This window comes from Accipiter gentilis, chromosome 1 (genome assembly GCF_929443795.1).
Source record: "Accipiter gentilis chromosome 1, bAccGen1.1, whole genome shotgun sequence".
Classification (NCBI taxonomy): Eukaryota; Metazoa; Chordata; class Aves; order Accipitriformes; family Accipitridae; genus Astur; species Astur gentilis.
The window spans coordinates 13,801,613-13,818,883 of record NC_064880.1 but is presented as its reverse complement, the minus strand read 5'-3'; the positions used below and the strand labels follow the sequence as shown (position 1 = coordinate 13,818,883).

General features: G+C 40.6%; 1 protein-coding gene across 1 annotated transcript in view; it reads left to right on the top strand.

Moving 5' to 3' along the window:
* IQCA1 (IQ motif containing with AAA domain 1) overlaps nt 1-17,271 on the top strand; it is a 112,678-nt gene that overhangs the window by 51,398 nt on the left and 44,009 nt on the right. The window contains exons 7-9 of the mRNA XM_049800273.1: nt 2,816-2,900; nt 10,445-10,567; nt 16,359-16,434. Of these exons, the coding sequence (XP_049656230.1) occupies nt 2,816-2,900; nt 10,445-10,567; nt 16,359-16,434 (284 nt within the window). The remainder of the gene's footprint in view (nt 1-2,815; nt 2,901-10,444; nt 10,568-16,358; nt 16,435-17,271) is intronic.

Sequence of the window (17,271 nt, the reverse complement as noted above, 5' to 3'; positions counted from 1 at the left end):
CAACCTGGGCTTGAACCATTCCAGGGATGGGGCATCCACAACCTCTCTGGGCAGCCTGTGCCAGTGTCTCACTACCCTCACAGTGAAGAACTTCTTCCTTACATCTAATCTAATTCTACTCTCTTTCAGTATAAAGCTATTATCCCTTTTCCTATCACTACATGCCCTTGTAAAAAGTCCATCTCCAGCTTTCTTGTAGGCCCCCTCTAGGGACTGGAAGGCTGCTATAAGGTGTCCCCAGAGCCTTCTCTTCTCCAGGTTGAACAACCCCAACTCTCTCAGCCTGTCCACAGGAGACGCTTTCCAGCTTTCTGATCATCTTCATGGCCCTCCTCTGGACCTGCTCCATCAGGTCCAGGTCCTTCTTATGTTGGGGGCCCAGAGCGGAACACAGTACTCCAGGTGGGGTCTCATGAGAGCAGAGTAGAGGGGAAGAATCACCTAGTTTAGATCCAGCTGAGTCCACATTAGCATCTTATGACAAATGCATGAGACAACCCATTGTGATGGTTCTGAGTAGAATGCTGCCAAACAGTGAATGGAGAATGAAAATTGAGATTCATTATGTTTAAAATGGACTTTTGACCAGGAAGATCAATGACTGCATTTTTCTGTGCAGATTTACAGGCCAAATGAATCCCTGGTTTAACCTCTGAACTCAGGGGGTTTCATCAAGAGAGGAATTTGTCTATAAGGGTCATGCATGTGTATGCTTCACAGGCATTACAAGATTGAAGTTGTAGTTGTTTAAACCTAGAAGATAAAGAGGAAGACCCACAAGAAGTTGGATAGGGAAATGAGCCTTCAGAATACTAGCTGACCATCAGACAGCAATTGATATGCTAAACAACAGTACACAGGAAAGGATGAAGTCCAGAAAGAAAAAAACAGATGTCCCTGAAGAATTAGCGCAACTGAAATGTGTGGTAGCTGTCTGCTCTCAGGGTCACTGATGACCATGGGAACTTATATTCTGCATTACCTTCAACAGAAGACTCAGCTCTTGGGCAGCTGACTGGTTAGTAAGTGGCTGACACTTTTCTTCCACTTGTGTGAAAAGATTAGTATTGCCTTCTCCTCACCTCAAGTTATTTTTCAACATAGCACTTGCTGTAGCTGCTACAAAAAGATGAGATGAACCATGTCACTCCAAACAGCTGCACCAGCTGTGAGCAGAAGAATCATGCAGAAAATACAGATTATAAACAAACTGGAACCCACTTCCAAATTTCAGGATTTTAGAATTTCTACAGCACTCAAATATACACTCATCATACATACCCACAGGGTAAATACTTCTGTCTTCAAGAGCTATAAATGATTTAGATGTGAAAAAGCTAATACAACTACCAAACGTAACACTAATAAATATTGAAAGCTGGCACTGATACCACATTCAGGGCGCAGCAGACTCCAAACTGATTCTTCACCCAGAGTGCACATTGCCTTTCCTTCCTCCCAGCTGCCATTAGTAAAGTAGCAACAACCTTAATATCAGGTTTTGTTGCTGTAAGCCAGACTTGTAGCAGCATTTAAAACAAGACTGCATTTAACAAAATTGAGCTATTTTCTGGATGTTTGTAAAAAAATGAAACATGATCTAACATTAAATAAACTAGATGATGCAGGTTTTTGAGGCCAAAATCCCATTCTTACTAGATTTTTTTTAAAAAAGTACACTAACAATGACACCCCTTTGTTCATTCAGACTGGTTTCTGGGAATGCAATGACCAAAGTTTTGCATCTGTTTGCATATAAAACTAGTAATTGTTGAACATGCAAGTCGGAGCTTACAATCACAGATGAATGTTTGTTTATTCTTTTGTAATTGGTATTACATTAATACTAACTAGGATCCAAACCCTACACATGGTACTATAGAAACGTAACAGATGCTCTGTTCCAAGGATCTCGGTTTGAAATTGAGTCTTATGCTTAACAGTAGACTAGGAAAGTCCCTTAAGGTACCAGTTGTTCTAAAAAAAAATGAAAGCAATTTTTATGAATCACATTGACCTTTCTGAGCTATATTCTTCTCAAGGGAAATTTTGTTTCATTTAGAGGAAACATTACCATTCTATTTGAAAGTAGCACAAGGATTTTTCTGAAGTGTCAGAATTTTCTTTGGAACAGAAAGTCTTCCTGATATTACCAAATAAGCAGAAAATCTTACTGATATAATCCAAAAAGCTACAAAAGTGAAAGAAGTTAAAAGTGTCTTATCAATACAAATGGCCTTTGGTCTATAGTTATTATTTATATCTTTTAATCTCTTTCTGAAAGGTGTGGAAGCATCATATGTTATCTGTGCCATCTGCGAAACCTTATCACAAAGTCACTTCTTGCCCCCTCGCTAGTTTCCATCACCCCCTAATTGTTCAAATACATTAGAAATTTTTGAGGGTGGAGATCCTCACACAGAAATACAATCTGGAATTTGTAGATCAAAACCTGATTTAAATAATTTATTTATTTATTTATTTTTTAAGAAGCTAGCTGTTAAAAGCAGAAAGCAGAGCTATAAATGTAAATACTTCAAGCTAAGTCTCTCAGGTACAAAGTGATGTGCAGTCCTAAGAAGTCCCCGAAGAGCTTTCAGTGTTTGATGGCCCATGGGACAAGAGGCATGGGTTGGTAACTGTTCTAACGAGTTTACTGGACTGTCATAAGAAGCCACTGTCATGAGAAGCAATCCAGCTCTCTGTTCTTTGAATAGGAGGTGAGGGAGGGTATGCTTCCCCACCATCTAACATCTTTGTCAACCAGATGAAAAAGCATGGATTAATTCCTTTTCCACTTTTGTTTCTCACACAGGCATATCATAGGCAAGTTTCCCGACTACCCCACTGAAGAGGCAGGAGGTTCAATGGCTATTCTTTCTCAAAAAACTCCAGAGCAGGTACTGTCACCCTGTTAATGAAAAAGATAAATGGGATTGGGAAGGAATTGCCACAAACATGTCTGTTTAAGTAGCAATTTTTCATGACAATGGCCTCTTGTATTCCAGGAACCTTAGAGTTAAAAAGCCTTTTGCTGCAAGTAAAAGGATTGTTTTCTTCCAGGGTAAACCATGGAAGTCACATACCAAAATTTGTTCCCTTTCAGGATGTGCACCCACTTAGTCATGGCAGAAGGTACTCAGGCACAAAAGTTAGAGACAGATAAATGTCTGAGGGAGCTAAGAGGAAAGGGCTCAGCTGCAAAGAGTTGCTCTCCTGTTGCAAAATCCAGGTTGTTAGACTGGTGCTAACTACTAGTAGAAATATATATTAAACAGTTTAAAGACCCTCCGTTTATAATAGGCCTCCAAAGCTACCCCAGAGGCTGAAATTGGTTCCAGTGTGTTTGCATTCAGTATCAGCACAGTCTAGCAATAATTAGTTTAAGCAGAGAAGAGTTTCTTATGCAGGCAGGCCTAAACCTTGATTTACTGCCAAGGATCCATTAAGCGAGCTTGAACATTCAAGTGAAGGAAGTATGTTTCTTATGTATTCTTGTTGTGAACTCAGTTGTTTTTCCTGGTAAAATCCCTCTTTTGACTTCTCTGGCTAGTAAAAGTGGGTGGTAATCTCTTCCTCTGATCATCTGGGTGTCACACTGAGAAAGTGATTAAGACCAGTTGAGACAGTAAAGGCAGTGGTCAGCACTCAGAGGCGTTTCCACCCACCACAATGATCTTAGCAGGATGATGAGTCTGTTGAGGGAAATTATAAACAGGAAGCCCTGCACACAGGAGCAGGATTTGGCCCCTGAGTGAACCAGGCGTGGTGGCTACCAGAGGGCTAGGAAAACTAACTGGTCAAAACCTAACCTCACTAGTCCTTAAAGCTCCCCTGTTGAGACATACTGTTGTGTTCATCAGCTGCCTGAACGGATGATCTGATGCAAGTATGGTAAAACAATATTTTTGGATTCACTCCTTCATGGAATCATAGGGAAAAGCCTGGGGCATACTAGCAGTCTCTGTGTGGTTTGAGGGGTGGTAAATACAGACTAGCCCAGCATAAAGCACAGTACTCTAACCATTACTTACTTTGCTTACAAAAATATGTAAGGAAACTGCTACAAGCAGGTCTCCATGCCTCTCTAAAACTGAGCTCAGGGCATGCTCCTGGTTTTAGCAAAGTTCAGAGTATGCCAAGGTCAACCCTGCTGGCCTCTGTGTCTAAGCCACTCAGTTGTTCAGTCCCAGACAGAGTGAAGGAGACCCACAAGTTAAGTTTTCAGCTTCTAAAGTAGAAACACACGCCGAGTCAAGAAGGCTTTGTTGGCTGCACTGAGCAGCATGGGAGCCTCCCAGCAAGTATGGCTTATTTCTGGAGGAGACTTCAGGGAACATGATGCTGATTAGACCTGCTACACCAACAAGGATGAACACAACTCAAAGAAAAATGTTACAAGAAATTATACCGAGCAAAACTGGATATGGTAGTAGATTCTGGAGAAATATATTCTTCCTGTCCTACTCCCAGCTTTGAATTCCTACCTTCAGCTATTTTGCTGTTGTTCCAGGGCATCTGCTTTCTCTTTGCATAAAAAAATATAAATGAAGCCAAAAGTCTAGAGAGATTGCTTTACTGCCCATTTTCCCTGCGTAAAAGAAAAATACCTGGAAGAAAAAAAAATTGCCTCTCTTTTACCAACAAATTTTCACTAGCAATTATCTGATTTTCAAAGATTTTTGGTTCTGTTTTTTCTCTCTCTTTTTAGCCAGTACAACTGAGAGCAGAATGCATGTAATATAACCTTAACAGATATCTAGGATGCAGTTGGCAAAAGAAAGTTCAGTAAGATCATGATTTTACCTGAATGTCAGAGAAGTAAAGCATTTTTTGTTCAACTGAGTCAGCTGCATATTAAAAATCCCCAAGGCAACTGGTTTTGTTCCACACTGGTCTACTGGGCAACATAGTAAATGAAATCCTGGCCCCATTGAAGTTAATGGGAGTTTTGTCCTTGACTTCAGGGGAGACGAGATTTCACCTCTTGTATATATTAGCTTCTGTGAATGGGTTGGTTACTCCCAAGTTAAACTCCATGAAAAATCAAGACTGAACTGTATTTAAAAAGTGAGCATTTTATAAGACTTAGGTAAAGACACTTTGGGGAAAATAAAATACAAATTAATCACTTCACGAACCATTGCTGCATTATTATATATTCTATATTTCTTTATCCTTTGACAACTCTGACCTTACTTGACTTTGTAATGTAGCTGGCCTTCTACACAACCTGCTTTCATGACATTTTACAAATACCTTTCAAAAAGATATGCCAAAGAGATCCCAATGCAAAGTACTTGGTGGTTTACTCAGAAGAATACGTACGGTCTCTTGACTGAAAAGAAGCTTTTCTCTACTTTACATACTCTTCAAGAGAAATTTAAGATTGTGAGACATCAGTGTAATCTCCCTGCATCTGTTCAGTTGTCTATCCCTAATGTTTTTTTTTATGTTTTGCTCTGAAGATAATCATCGGATGTGACAATTTTTAGCTTTGCCCTTATTCTGCTGCCAACAAAATTATGATCTCTTCCTGTAGTTCGTTAAGTCTCATCATCATGAAAATAAGCCAAGAGAGCTGCCATTTAGCAGGCATTCCCCCTCTCCCAACTTCCCCTCATTTCCAATATTAAATAACTTATCAGAGAAAAAAACCCAGATGCTTATTTACCAAGATTTTGGTTGTACATTCAATTGCTGCATGGAGGACAAAGTCATTTTCACATTACTGTAATCGCAGTATCTGATCCAGCAGCACCTAAAGAAGGGGTGAGAAAAAGTATGTGTTAGCTGCTGTGCAAACATATACTCCTGATCCTCACTTAGCACTCTGTGCAATACTGTGCTGCTAATTAGTATTCATTATTACCGACACCTAAAGATCCCCATGAATCCCAGTAATCAGTTTGATTGTAAATGGCAGTGCGAGAGATCCCCAGTAGTTAGTTAATATTTAGTTAGTAACCCTGACTATTTCCCAGGTAGGGACAGTCAAATGCTTTTATGCAATCAGGTACTGCAGTATTCACACACACACACACAAATATAAGATCTTACTTGTTTTTACCAAATGAATGTATCACAAGTAGCTTTAAAGTGTCAGAGGAGGACTCAAGAGGCTCTGTGGAGTTGTACTTTTTTGTATCCAGCATTTTGCAAATATGCTTTTATCCTGACAGCAAATACATGAAGCATACTTTTCAGTAATAGAAGTAGATGCCTACAGTTATGCTCACCTTTATTTCCCCTGTTTCACACTATTCTGATATTTCTGTCGAAATTATCAGGCTGGATTTTCACAAGTGATAAACACACAGTGCCATCAGCTGGAGCTGAGCACCTCAAAGCCATAAAATATTGTGATCATTTCAAGTTAACCATGCAGGAGGACAGAAATAGTACTCAGTCTCTGTTAAACTACGCAACAGGCAGATGTATTCACCTCCAGACAACAACTCACTGCAATGAAGCCATTCAGCAGGTAGACTCCTAGTCCAGCGGCTCTCCAGTGCCTATGATCATGATCTCTTTTGGCTGAAGTCAGTAGTCTAGATTGTATGCCTAAAGCCAGGCAGTATCAACAACCCCTTTTCACCTCTACCACCCACCTTCCCCCTCAAAGCAACTGCAAAACAAAACCCTACACCAAGGAAAGCTAACAAATTTTTCATAAACGAATTCAATGGAGACCAACGTTTTGAAGTGTTTGCCAGAAAATGAACAGAACAGTGAGGGAGTTAAACTGGTGAGTTAAACTACGCTTGGGCAACATCTGCCAGATGGGAAAAAACCTAGAGCATGTTATCAACCATGGACTGAAATGCATGGCAGTCTTGTTAAAGCCAACCATGAGATTTTGCAAGATCCCATAAAGCTATGAAATCCCACCCAATATTTTGAATTAATTCCTGCAAGAAACAGATCACTGGGGTTGTTTTAAACAGCTTAAACTTCGCTTGCAGGTGCACACCCAAAAATAAACAACACTCAGAAATACCTTGCCAAGAGAACACTACGTTATTAAAAGCTACACAAGCGGATTTGCCTGTAAGAGGGAATGAATTCAGAACACTGGCCCTCTGCTAGCTAAATTGGGCAGAGTCCCAGGCCTACCATGATGAAAATAACATCTCCTCCAACTGACAAAAAAGTAATATCACCTTACAGGAATAATCAGCCTATAGAAAGGGTTGCAATTAAGTGTCCTCAAGCTAGGGGTGCAGAACAGGGGGAAGCACATTTACAGCGTACTGTATGTTATGTGCAAGTGATGCAAATAGGCAGTCCAATGTTTGGCTTGCTGTTCTGCCACATGGGGATGGCATCCCTTCCCATCTCAAACAGTCCTGTTTTCTTGAAGAAGAAACATTTCTTTTGTTAGATTCCAAAACAGCTTCTTCCTGTAGAGTTAATACTCAAAAGACAATAAATTTTCTCTCCAGGAACACTTAGGCTATGTACATATAAAGTGTTTCTGTTCAAAATGGTTTTAGAGCTAGGCTCTGAGACTGGCTCTCATCTGCCACAGCTAGAGATCCAGAATTCCCAAACTCGCTCTATCCCAGCTTTTCATTTATGCCCACAACACTAGAAGGGAAGAAGTTCAAGTAAGGTCTTCTTTCAAAGGATGAAGGAAGGGCTTATTCTTGAGGAAGAACATTTACCTCAAGTATCAGCTTGCTTAAGCCAACACCAAGCTTCCTATGGCTGAGGACAGCAGAACATAAGTGAGTCCTACTAGCATCTAGAGGTTTTCATATACTTGGCTCATGTAAACCAGTATCGGGCATTTCCATTCATAGGCTGTGTTCTGTTTTAGTGCCCCTCTCTTTCCCAAAAAAGGGGATTTGCTCTGCAAAAGTTGGGAAACACACTTGAACTGATGTGTGAATAGAAAAGTCAATTTGACTTTTGTGGGATATCGGTTTAGAGGAAAATACATCTTTTCAGCCTCAGAAGAGCACGTTACTGGAGAAGAGTCATCACTAGTACAACAGGAGTCCTGCATCAAGACTAGGGGGAAAAAAAAAGGGGGGAGGCTAAAATTCATCTGCTCTTACTGAAACACTCTCTTCCTCAATATTAGGAGTTTGCCAAGTGCTTTCAGCATCATTGCAAAAGGAGGCAACCTAGCAAAGAAAAGGGCAGTCTAAAATAATTTAAGACATCTGCTTTTATTTCCACTATTAAGTTTTCTTCAGGGCAAAAAAACCTGTATTATAATGTGGGTGAATTGCTTAGTATCTCAAACTAACCTTTGCTTGCCCTTCCCTTTCTTTCCTCCTCTTTTGTCAGATTCTTCAGGCATCTTCTTGTAGCTGGAGGGGAAATTGTTCTGTACAGAAGAGTACAAGCCATTCAAGGTTAGATACACAGCCAGCTTCACCCCAGCTCCCAGTCCTCTGCAATTACAAAGCTGCTTAGAGCAGAGGTGAAAGCAGAGCTGGAGAAGCTGCACCAAAGGAGTATAGAGGAGAAGACGTATCTGACATGGAAAAAATTATATTTACTCTCGTTCTCTTTTGGGAAGAAGAAAGCCACTCCAGAAAAAGTCAGGCTCCACATGCCGACAGCACTGCCAGCTGCATGGCTTTAGAGCATTTCACCAAAACTACTTGGCACCTCTGATGACATATATTGCCAAGGCATCCAAGAGAGAGACTGCACAGGTGTTATTTGGATGCATGCAACCATCTGCCTGCAGTCACTATGCATGTTTCTAGATATGGCTTCTTGTCACTGCACATTTCATTCAGTGCTAATTACAAGCACTATTTTTCTGTTCCCTATATGAGCAGTTAGGTCAAGAGTTAGTGCCATAGCTCATACTACAGTTCTGAAAATAGTAAACAACTTTTTTCTTGCCACCTTACAAAACAGTTGAAGGCAAGACAGAAGGATGAGGACAGTTCAACAATTCAGTCCCATTATAGCAGGCTCATGAGAACAGAAACTCTATATAACCCCTTGCAGTATCATTCATCTGTATAAAAACATGAAAGCAAATCATTCCAATCAGAGTCTGGATATACTTAAAATATCACCAGTAGAACTCAAAAAACACTGTTTAAAATTAAAACCTTTGTCAATCACATGTGTGCTTACAGGTATCCTGCTGGATAAACCCACCCCTGAGGTGCTGGAAACTGTTACGGTTACCCTTTGGTAGGCAGTCAAGAGCAAAGGGTGGAGGTGACAAGGTTGGATTTCTGGCAGGGTATTAGCGCTACAGTAAAGGATACACTTTGAGTAGTTCTGTTGGTTTTGGATACAACAGGCCTGCTGGGACACTAAAAACCTATTTTGAACTCTAGTCAATCTGTTAATCTATCCCAGGGAATGAAATGCTTCACTGCTTATCACCGCAAGATATGACTGAATGGTGCTTGGGGTTTAAATTACCATATTTAATTAAATGTGAGATAGTGAAATGCTTGGGGAAATCTACTAATGAAATTTCACTGGCTGCAAAGTATAGCCCTTGTTATCATCTCCCTTCCACTGTCCAATCTTCAATGTGTTAAAAGGCATTCTTTAAAAAATAAATATTTTTACTGTTACAGGAAACATACTTTACAACTCAAATTTTTTTTATTTTCTACTCTTTCATGGTACTGTCAGTATTAATGGTCCATTAATAAGCTTCAGTGGCCACAGGTTTTCTGATTTACACTCATCAGCAGATGATCTTACAAAAGAACACAATGAAAGGCGCCTGGGAACAAGAGAACAGTAGAAGCAGCAAATTTAGTCCTCCATTTTTTTCAGATAATAAGGTATAAACGGCGAGGAACTAAAATTATGGAAAATGATGTATCTTTATTCAGTTATCAGCTGCTACTGGCTTGCAGGGCTAAAGATGCTGGGCAATCCATGTATATCTGTCAGTTTGTCACAATATCGCTATCCAATCTCTCTCGCACACTAGAACAATTTCAGTCTTTAGCCACGTATTGAAATTAGACATGCCTCAGGGCAATCTCTCAAAATCCATCTCTATAAAATCAATCTGCCTTAGAAACGCTAAGACAAATTCATAATCTGAGTCCAAGTCCAGAGGGAACTTTAAGTTGTATGTCATTAGGATATTGTGCTTCTGGGTGCTTTCAGGAATTGGTCTTACTCTATAAAAGCCTTCATGGTTTGGGACAGAAATCACCTCTTTTCCAATGATATATTGGGATAGTCAGCATCTATGTTAAAGTTTGCAGGTGGGAGTGCCCTCAGCATAGATTAAAAGGACTTCTCTGTAATGGTCAGCCACTCTGGAGTTCATAGAGAGCTACCAAGCAATGTGTTGGATATCATGTTCCCCCAATACCGGAAAGGTGAAAGTGAGGGAGGAAAAATACACACTGGTTCATAACTCCACAAGCACATCTAACACCTTGAACCTGAAAATATTTGACCAGCTCTTCACATTCCTTTCTGTCTCTTTCAGGTCGCTGCAGAACTGGTTGCCAGAAAGGAGATGGCTTTGCAGAAAAAAGCCCAAAAGGGGAAAAAAGAGCAAGAAGGGAAGGAAAAAACAAAAGGAAAAAAGCTACAGAAAACTGGAAAGAAAGTAAGAGGTCCAGGAGTAAAAATAGTTAGCAGTTCGTGAAAACAGCCAAAGTCCAGCCTATTAAGCCATGTGTGGGCAGAGGCTGTTAGTCTACATTAGACTGGTCACCAAGGCTTCAGAAGACACAGGAACTGCCTGAGGCCCGTCCCTCTCAGCCTTTCAATTACCTTGATGATTCTGGGGAACTGAATTTTACTTCTCATGTTTTAGGAATGACCATTTGCACAGCTATGACTCAGCTCAGTGGGAAGAGCTGATGTAGGTACAGACTGCAAGAGACACAAATGAATTGAAAAATACTCTTTATGGCTTTGACATTGTTGCCAAGATGGCGTGCAAGCACTTTTACAAAGCACTGTTGCTTTTTTTGTGCAGATAACAAAATGGTGCTGAGCTATCTAACCAAGTATTTCTACTTTTAGTGTTGGGTACAGAGAAGTTAGTTACTGCAACCCCTTCACACAAGAGCTAGGAAGTGAGAACCTTAGCCTCAAGTCAGATACCTGCATCAGAGCTTGCATGCATTTCAAACTAATTTATAGGTACAGTTCCACACAGGCCACCTGCATCTTTTGTACTGTAAGCCTGTAAATAGCAGTCATGTATTTTCAGCCCACATTCTTAGAGTATGAGCTCTTCTTTGCTTCAAGTCACAGTGGCCACTTAATGTGATATACTCCCTGAAACCTTTGATATACTAAGGTATGGTTTCACAGAAGGTATGCTTCCAAATTATTTCAGGAGCAACTTCACTGAGGAAAACACCTGTGAAAGACCAAAGGGCATCTTCAGAAGTGAGCTATGCAACAAAAATTGTAGGCTTTTGCTGAAGCAGCAACTTTTGTTTCTCATTTACTTTATAAACAAAGTTGAAACAATGTATTTTTTTAATAAGGGTCATTAATCTCTCGCCAAGTATGCGGAGGAGAAGGGTGAGTTTTCTGGGGCAAAGCTTACTCTTCACTTCAAGTTTTACACAAATTAATATTAAGTCCTAACCCTAGAAAAAACATATAACAGAAGACGCTTTTCTTGGACAACATCCATTAATCTGGCCAAAGCTCTCATTACAGCTACCCAGGAACCTAAACTACACAAACTTAGGATGCATCAGTCTAGTTGGGAGGTAGATATCTAAGCATTGACTTGTAACTTAAATAGTGTTTTCAACCAGAAAAGATGCTTTTTGGGTCATACAAAACAAAGTGTGGGGTTTTGGGGGTGTTTCTTTCCCTTTGTAGATAAAGATGCACAGCAGGCTGAAGGACCAGCATACATAAATGGGTTTTCTGAGCTCTTTAAGCCTGATCTTGCATTGCCAACTAGGAAGGGTAGTGGTTGCTCCTGTGCGAACAGGAATTTAAGTTCCTATCAACACTTGTCTTCAGGCAGTAGTTTGCCATCAGGGAGACACTATCACAGGGTGCAATGTCACAGCACTAGTGAAGGCATAATGCTGCAAGCAGCGTGTGGTGGGTTGACACTGGCTGGACACCAGGTGCCTACCAAAGCCATTCTATCACTCCTGCCCCTCCCTGCTCCCCTCAGCTGGACAGGGGAGAGAAAATATAACAAAGGGCTCATGGGTCAAGATAAGGACAGGAGAGATCACTCACCAATTACCATCATGGGCAAAACAGACTCAAATTGGGGAAAATTAACTCAATTTATTACAAATCAACTAGAGTAGGGTAATGAGAAATAAAACCAAATCTCAGACCACCTTCCCTCCTCCCCTCCCTTCTTCCCAGACACAACTTCACTCCCAGATTCTCTACCTACCCCCCCAGTGGCGCAGGGGGATGGAGAATGGGGTTTATGGTCAGTTCATCACATGTTATCCCTGCCACTTCATCCTCTTCAGGGACAAGACTCATCACACTCTTCCCCTGCTCCAGCATGGGGTCCCTCCCACAGGAGACAATCCTCCACAAACTTCTCCAATGTGGGTCCTTCCCACAGGCTGCAGTTCTTCATGAACTGCTCCAGCGTGGGTCCCTTCCATGGCATGCAGTCCTTCAGGAGCACACTTCTCCAAGAGTGGGTCCCCCCACGGGGTCACAAGTCCTGCCAGAAAACCTGCTCCGTGGGCTCCTCTCTCCACAGATCCACAGGTCCTGCCAGGACCCTGCTCCAGCACAGGCTTCCCATGGGGTCACAGCTTCCTTTGGACACCCACCTGCTCTGGTGTGGGGTCCTCCCCGGGCTGCAGGTGGATATCTGCTCCACCGTGGACCTCCATGGACTGCAGGGGGACAGCCTGCTTCACCATGGTCTTCCCCACGGGCTGCAGGGGAATCTCTGCTCCGGCACCTGGAGCATCTCCTCCCCCTCCTTCTGCACTGACCTTGGTGTCTGCAGGGTTCTCTCTCCTACATGTTCTCACTCCTCTCTCTGGCTGCTGTTTCTGCGTGTCCCAGCAACTTTTTTTCCATCTTAAATATGTTATCCCAGAGGTGCTACCACTATCGCTGATTGGCTCAGCCTGGGCCAGCAGCAGGTCTGTCGTAGAGCTGGCTGCCATTGGCTCTGTCGGACACAGGGGAAGCTTCCAGCAACTTCTCAGTGAAGCCACCTCTCTAACCCCCACCCACTACCAAAACCTTGCCACAAAACCCAACATAGTGGAAGGTGATTACCGGTACCACCTCATTGTATCTTAGTGGCAGAGTGGAGCCAACCTGGAGGAGCAACAGAGGAGAAAGTGTAATGGCCTGCAGACCTAAGCCAAGTAATACCAAGTTGTTTGTTGTCCACAAGACTTCTGGTGACTTGTACTAGTACTGAGTTCAGCTCTGTGGGACCGCTTCATGGTGTAATCCCTTAAATCAGCACATACACTGCAGAAATCTATGGGAAAGATCAGATAAAAGTACACGTATGAAGGCAAAAGCTCAGAAAAGCTTTTGAAATTAGAGACTTTAAAGACCATTGTCATTCACAGTTATAGAACCCCATAACATCTCAGACAGACAAGTTCGTTTGGGGAGCATTCACAAGAGTGTCCTCTAATGTCCTCGCTCCTTCCCAACTCAGCTGGCCCAGAACAAACCCCTGTGATGCCTCTGGTCTTGCACAGGCAATGGAAAAGGCTGGCTGTTCCTGACACTTCAGTCTAAGTAAGTCAAAGTGAGACATTAATGTTCAGGCATGCTGAAACCGCCAAACCCAACCCAAACTTCTGAAACTGGATAGCAACTCACTCATCTGCTTAAAAAATCTGACTTTCACGGGGTAAATTTGATTCTTTGTTGGTTTTGCACATTTCACTAGATAAGAACCAACAATACCAAAAATGAATCTCAATCCCCTCACAGCCTCCACAAGGTTGTTTTGAAATGGGGTGAAATACCAATATAGAGCTCTGGGGCTTTATAACTTGATGTCGTTCTCATCTCTTCAGCCATCACAAGTCCCGTCAAGTAAAATTCTAAGCCATTATATCAGGTTCTCTATGGTTCATTGAGAAAGAACAAAGAGAACATTCTCTCCAAGGTTATAATACTGACAGGGGGAAAAAAATAGCATTTAAGACCAGTTGAGAAGTATTTAGAAAAGTTCTAACAGCAGGATTCTTATTAATAAGTGTAGGCTGTAAGTCATAGTGATGCAGGCAGAAAAAAGCCCTGCTCCTAACCTCAGTACTTAAAGAAAACAAGAGTTTGATCCCAGAAGGAAATTTAAATATTTCTGAAAAGGCAGATAGCAATCTTTAGAAAGGTGTATTTGATGTCAAAGTAACTTCACTTTCTTTTCTCTGTAAGGTGCTGATTTGATTTCCCATTGGGCACCTAAGAAAAAAACAAAACAAAACAAAACAAAAACCCCCACCAACTTCAGCACCGTATGATCCCTCTTTTCAATAGCAGAGCACATCAGACCAGTCTGGACTGCTTCGCCCAGTAGCGTGCTGCAACCTGTCTGTGTCACTAAACGTGAGCAAGGCTGTGCATCCAGAAATGTTTAACAGTGAGGCACATTTTGTCCTCAGGTGAAACCCATTAGCAAAAATCTCCATAGCAGAACTACACAATGGAGTCAATTCAAAATTTTCCCCGCTGTTGAATGAGAATCACCTAGTGCGGGCTAGGCTTTGGAAGGCTTCAGAAATATATTCAAACTGTTATTTCCATATGTCTCCTTTGAACCAACAATATATGTTTCAATCTAAGTGCCTTAGTGCACTTAACATAGAACAAGCATGGAATCAATCAACTGAACATAGAAAAATATATCAACTGACTTCAAGGAAAAAGAAGTTCTTTATATTACATTGATTCTTACGCTGTTAATAGAGGCAGGAGGGAATACAGAACAGCATTCTACAACTGTCCTTTAGACTTGGAGTGGTTTTGATTAAAATCAATGAAACTGACACAACAATATTATTTATATCAGTGTATAAAATCATTGAAGCTAGTAATTAAAATGATTTATTGGCTTATTTGGAACAATAAAAGAAACATTAGTATGTCCTACGCTATTAAGAGGCTAAAAATGAATAACCCATTTTTAGGCTGTTTGGGGGGGTTAATTAATTTGCAATTATCAGTATTTCCTCTTAGAACATCATGTTTTAATAATATTCTATAAATTATGGAAAAATATTCAAAGAATGGATTCTACTTACTGCAAAAGATCCAAGGATGAATCTCAAAATGCCACACCCTGCAAAAACTGAGAATACATCAGAGTAACTGGGAATTAGAGCTCTGGGTGTCAAATCCTCAAACTATTGCTTATATTTCACCCAAATGGTTCTTGATGTTTAGTCAAGAAACTCCTGAATCTCTTTCAACTACATCTATAGAGCATAGGGTAAAAGTGATAAATGTATTTAGGTTTTGCATGTCCTTCTGGGCCCAAACTTTAATTACTATAATAACACTTTAATTAAAAACACACTTAATAATTCACATGACCTGGCTGCAACTGTATCTGCTGATAGCAGGTATGCCGTGGCACCTAATTACAGAAGCATATATAGGGGGGTTGTTTCATTTTACTTATTCCAAGAACTACACTTTATATCTTACTGATAACCAGTGGGTTACAGACTACACATTGGTTAGCAAAGTCTGATACAACTTACATTATCTTGCATAAATCCACATTCACCTCATCCCCAAAGAGCAATCTACTTTGCAACTAATAACTATTACCCTTATAACATTTTGAGGACTTATGACTGATACAACATGAAGAAACTTTCATTGTTTTCTGACGAGTTTTTCCATTAGAAATACTGGTTCAATGAAATTAAACTGTTTCAGGAACATGTCAATGTCATTTACTTTAGAGAGAAAAACGTCAAAATGTTTTGATAAAGTTGAAACAAAATATTTTGGTTTGCAAGATACACCAAGATCACTATTTTTCTTTCTGATTACAGATTAAAATGAGGTTTCAACAGTTTTGAATTACCCACAAGTTGGGAATTCCTTTTTGGGGGGAGGGAGCAGCCCTACAATAAGATTAACTGAAAAAATAGCAAGGTAATTTCATTTATATGTTGCAAGTCTCCTACCTATATTACATGTTCAAACAAGCCTGAGTTTAATTCTTGTGACCTCAGTAGGTCAATTGATGAACAGACACCTCCTCTCCTCTCCAAAGGGATAAAACTTCCTTATAGCCTGCTAGGAAGATTTTTGTTGATGAGACAACAGCATCTTATTCCTCAAATTAAAATTAATCTTTAAAAATCCAATGAAAATGATTACTTTTTTCATACTTGAGTAGTTTCTACATCTTAATATTTTTATTTTTTTTTCATCCCACCCCAATCTAGGAAGAGGAGGAAGGCTGGAAAATGGCTCCCAGTAATTTCCTTTCAATAACGGAGGAAGGGAACAGTCAATACAAAGGTCAGTAGAAAAAGACAACAATTACAGCTGGAATGTTCTTCTAATTCAGCTTAATTTGAACGTCATTCCTATAGGGTCAAACAGAGCAGCTGCCCAAACTATGGAACTTTCTAGAAATGAGGACATTAGATAAAAATGGTTAGGAAGGGAGCCTCTCAGTACCTCAAGTCTTCTTAGAGTCTCTCAAAATCATCAAGCTAATCACACAGGAAGGTACAATTCCATATGAGTGAAAGTGGCCAAGCTAGAATCAAAGTGCTTTGATGTTCATGCAGGGGCTTTCTTGGATTTTCTGAGGGCTGCAAAATGACAACTGAATAGCAAATAGTTCAGAAGCACTATTCTGTAGATCAAGCTTCAGCATCAACATTTTCATGCTCCTGTAACTCTGTGTCCTGTCCTCCTCTCATTCATGGAAAGCATCCATGGATTCATTCACCTACACAATCTACAGCTAGTCAAATCTTTTTTGATTACTTTTTTTAATAAGAAGATCATCTTTTCAAGCAAAGGCACAAAAATGCTGCTGGACTATGAATATACTTGCTTCATTCAAAGTGTGTGCAACTTAAACTTAACTCAGACTTATAGCTAGGAGACTGGCTGCTTTATCACTTGAGAAAGCATCCAAAAGTAGGGGGTTTCAAATTTTAAAAATGGTTTTCACAAAAGGACATCTTGCTCTTTTCTGTATCTCTTCTACCCTCTCCTCTACGCTTAATGCCTTTGCCCATCTCCTAACCACTTGTCTTCAGTGTGCACCCTAGATAAACAAGTGAGTTAGCAATCACTTATTGCTGGGCATGGAAGTCATGCACTTGTCTGAAATCAAAAGGA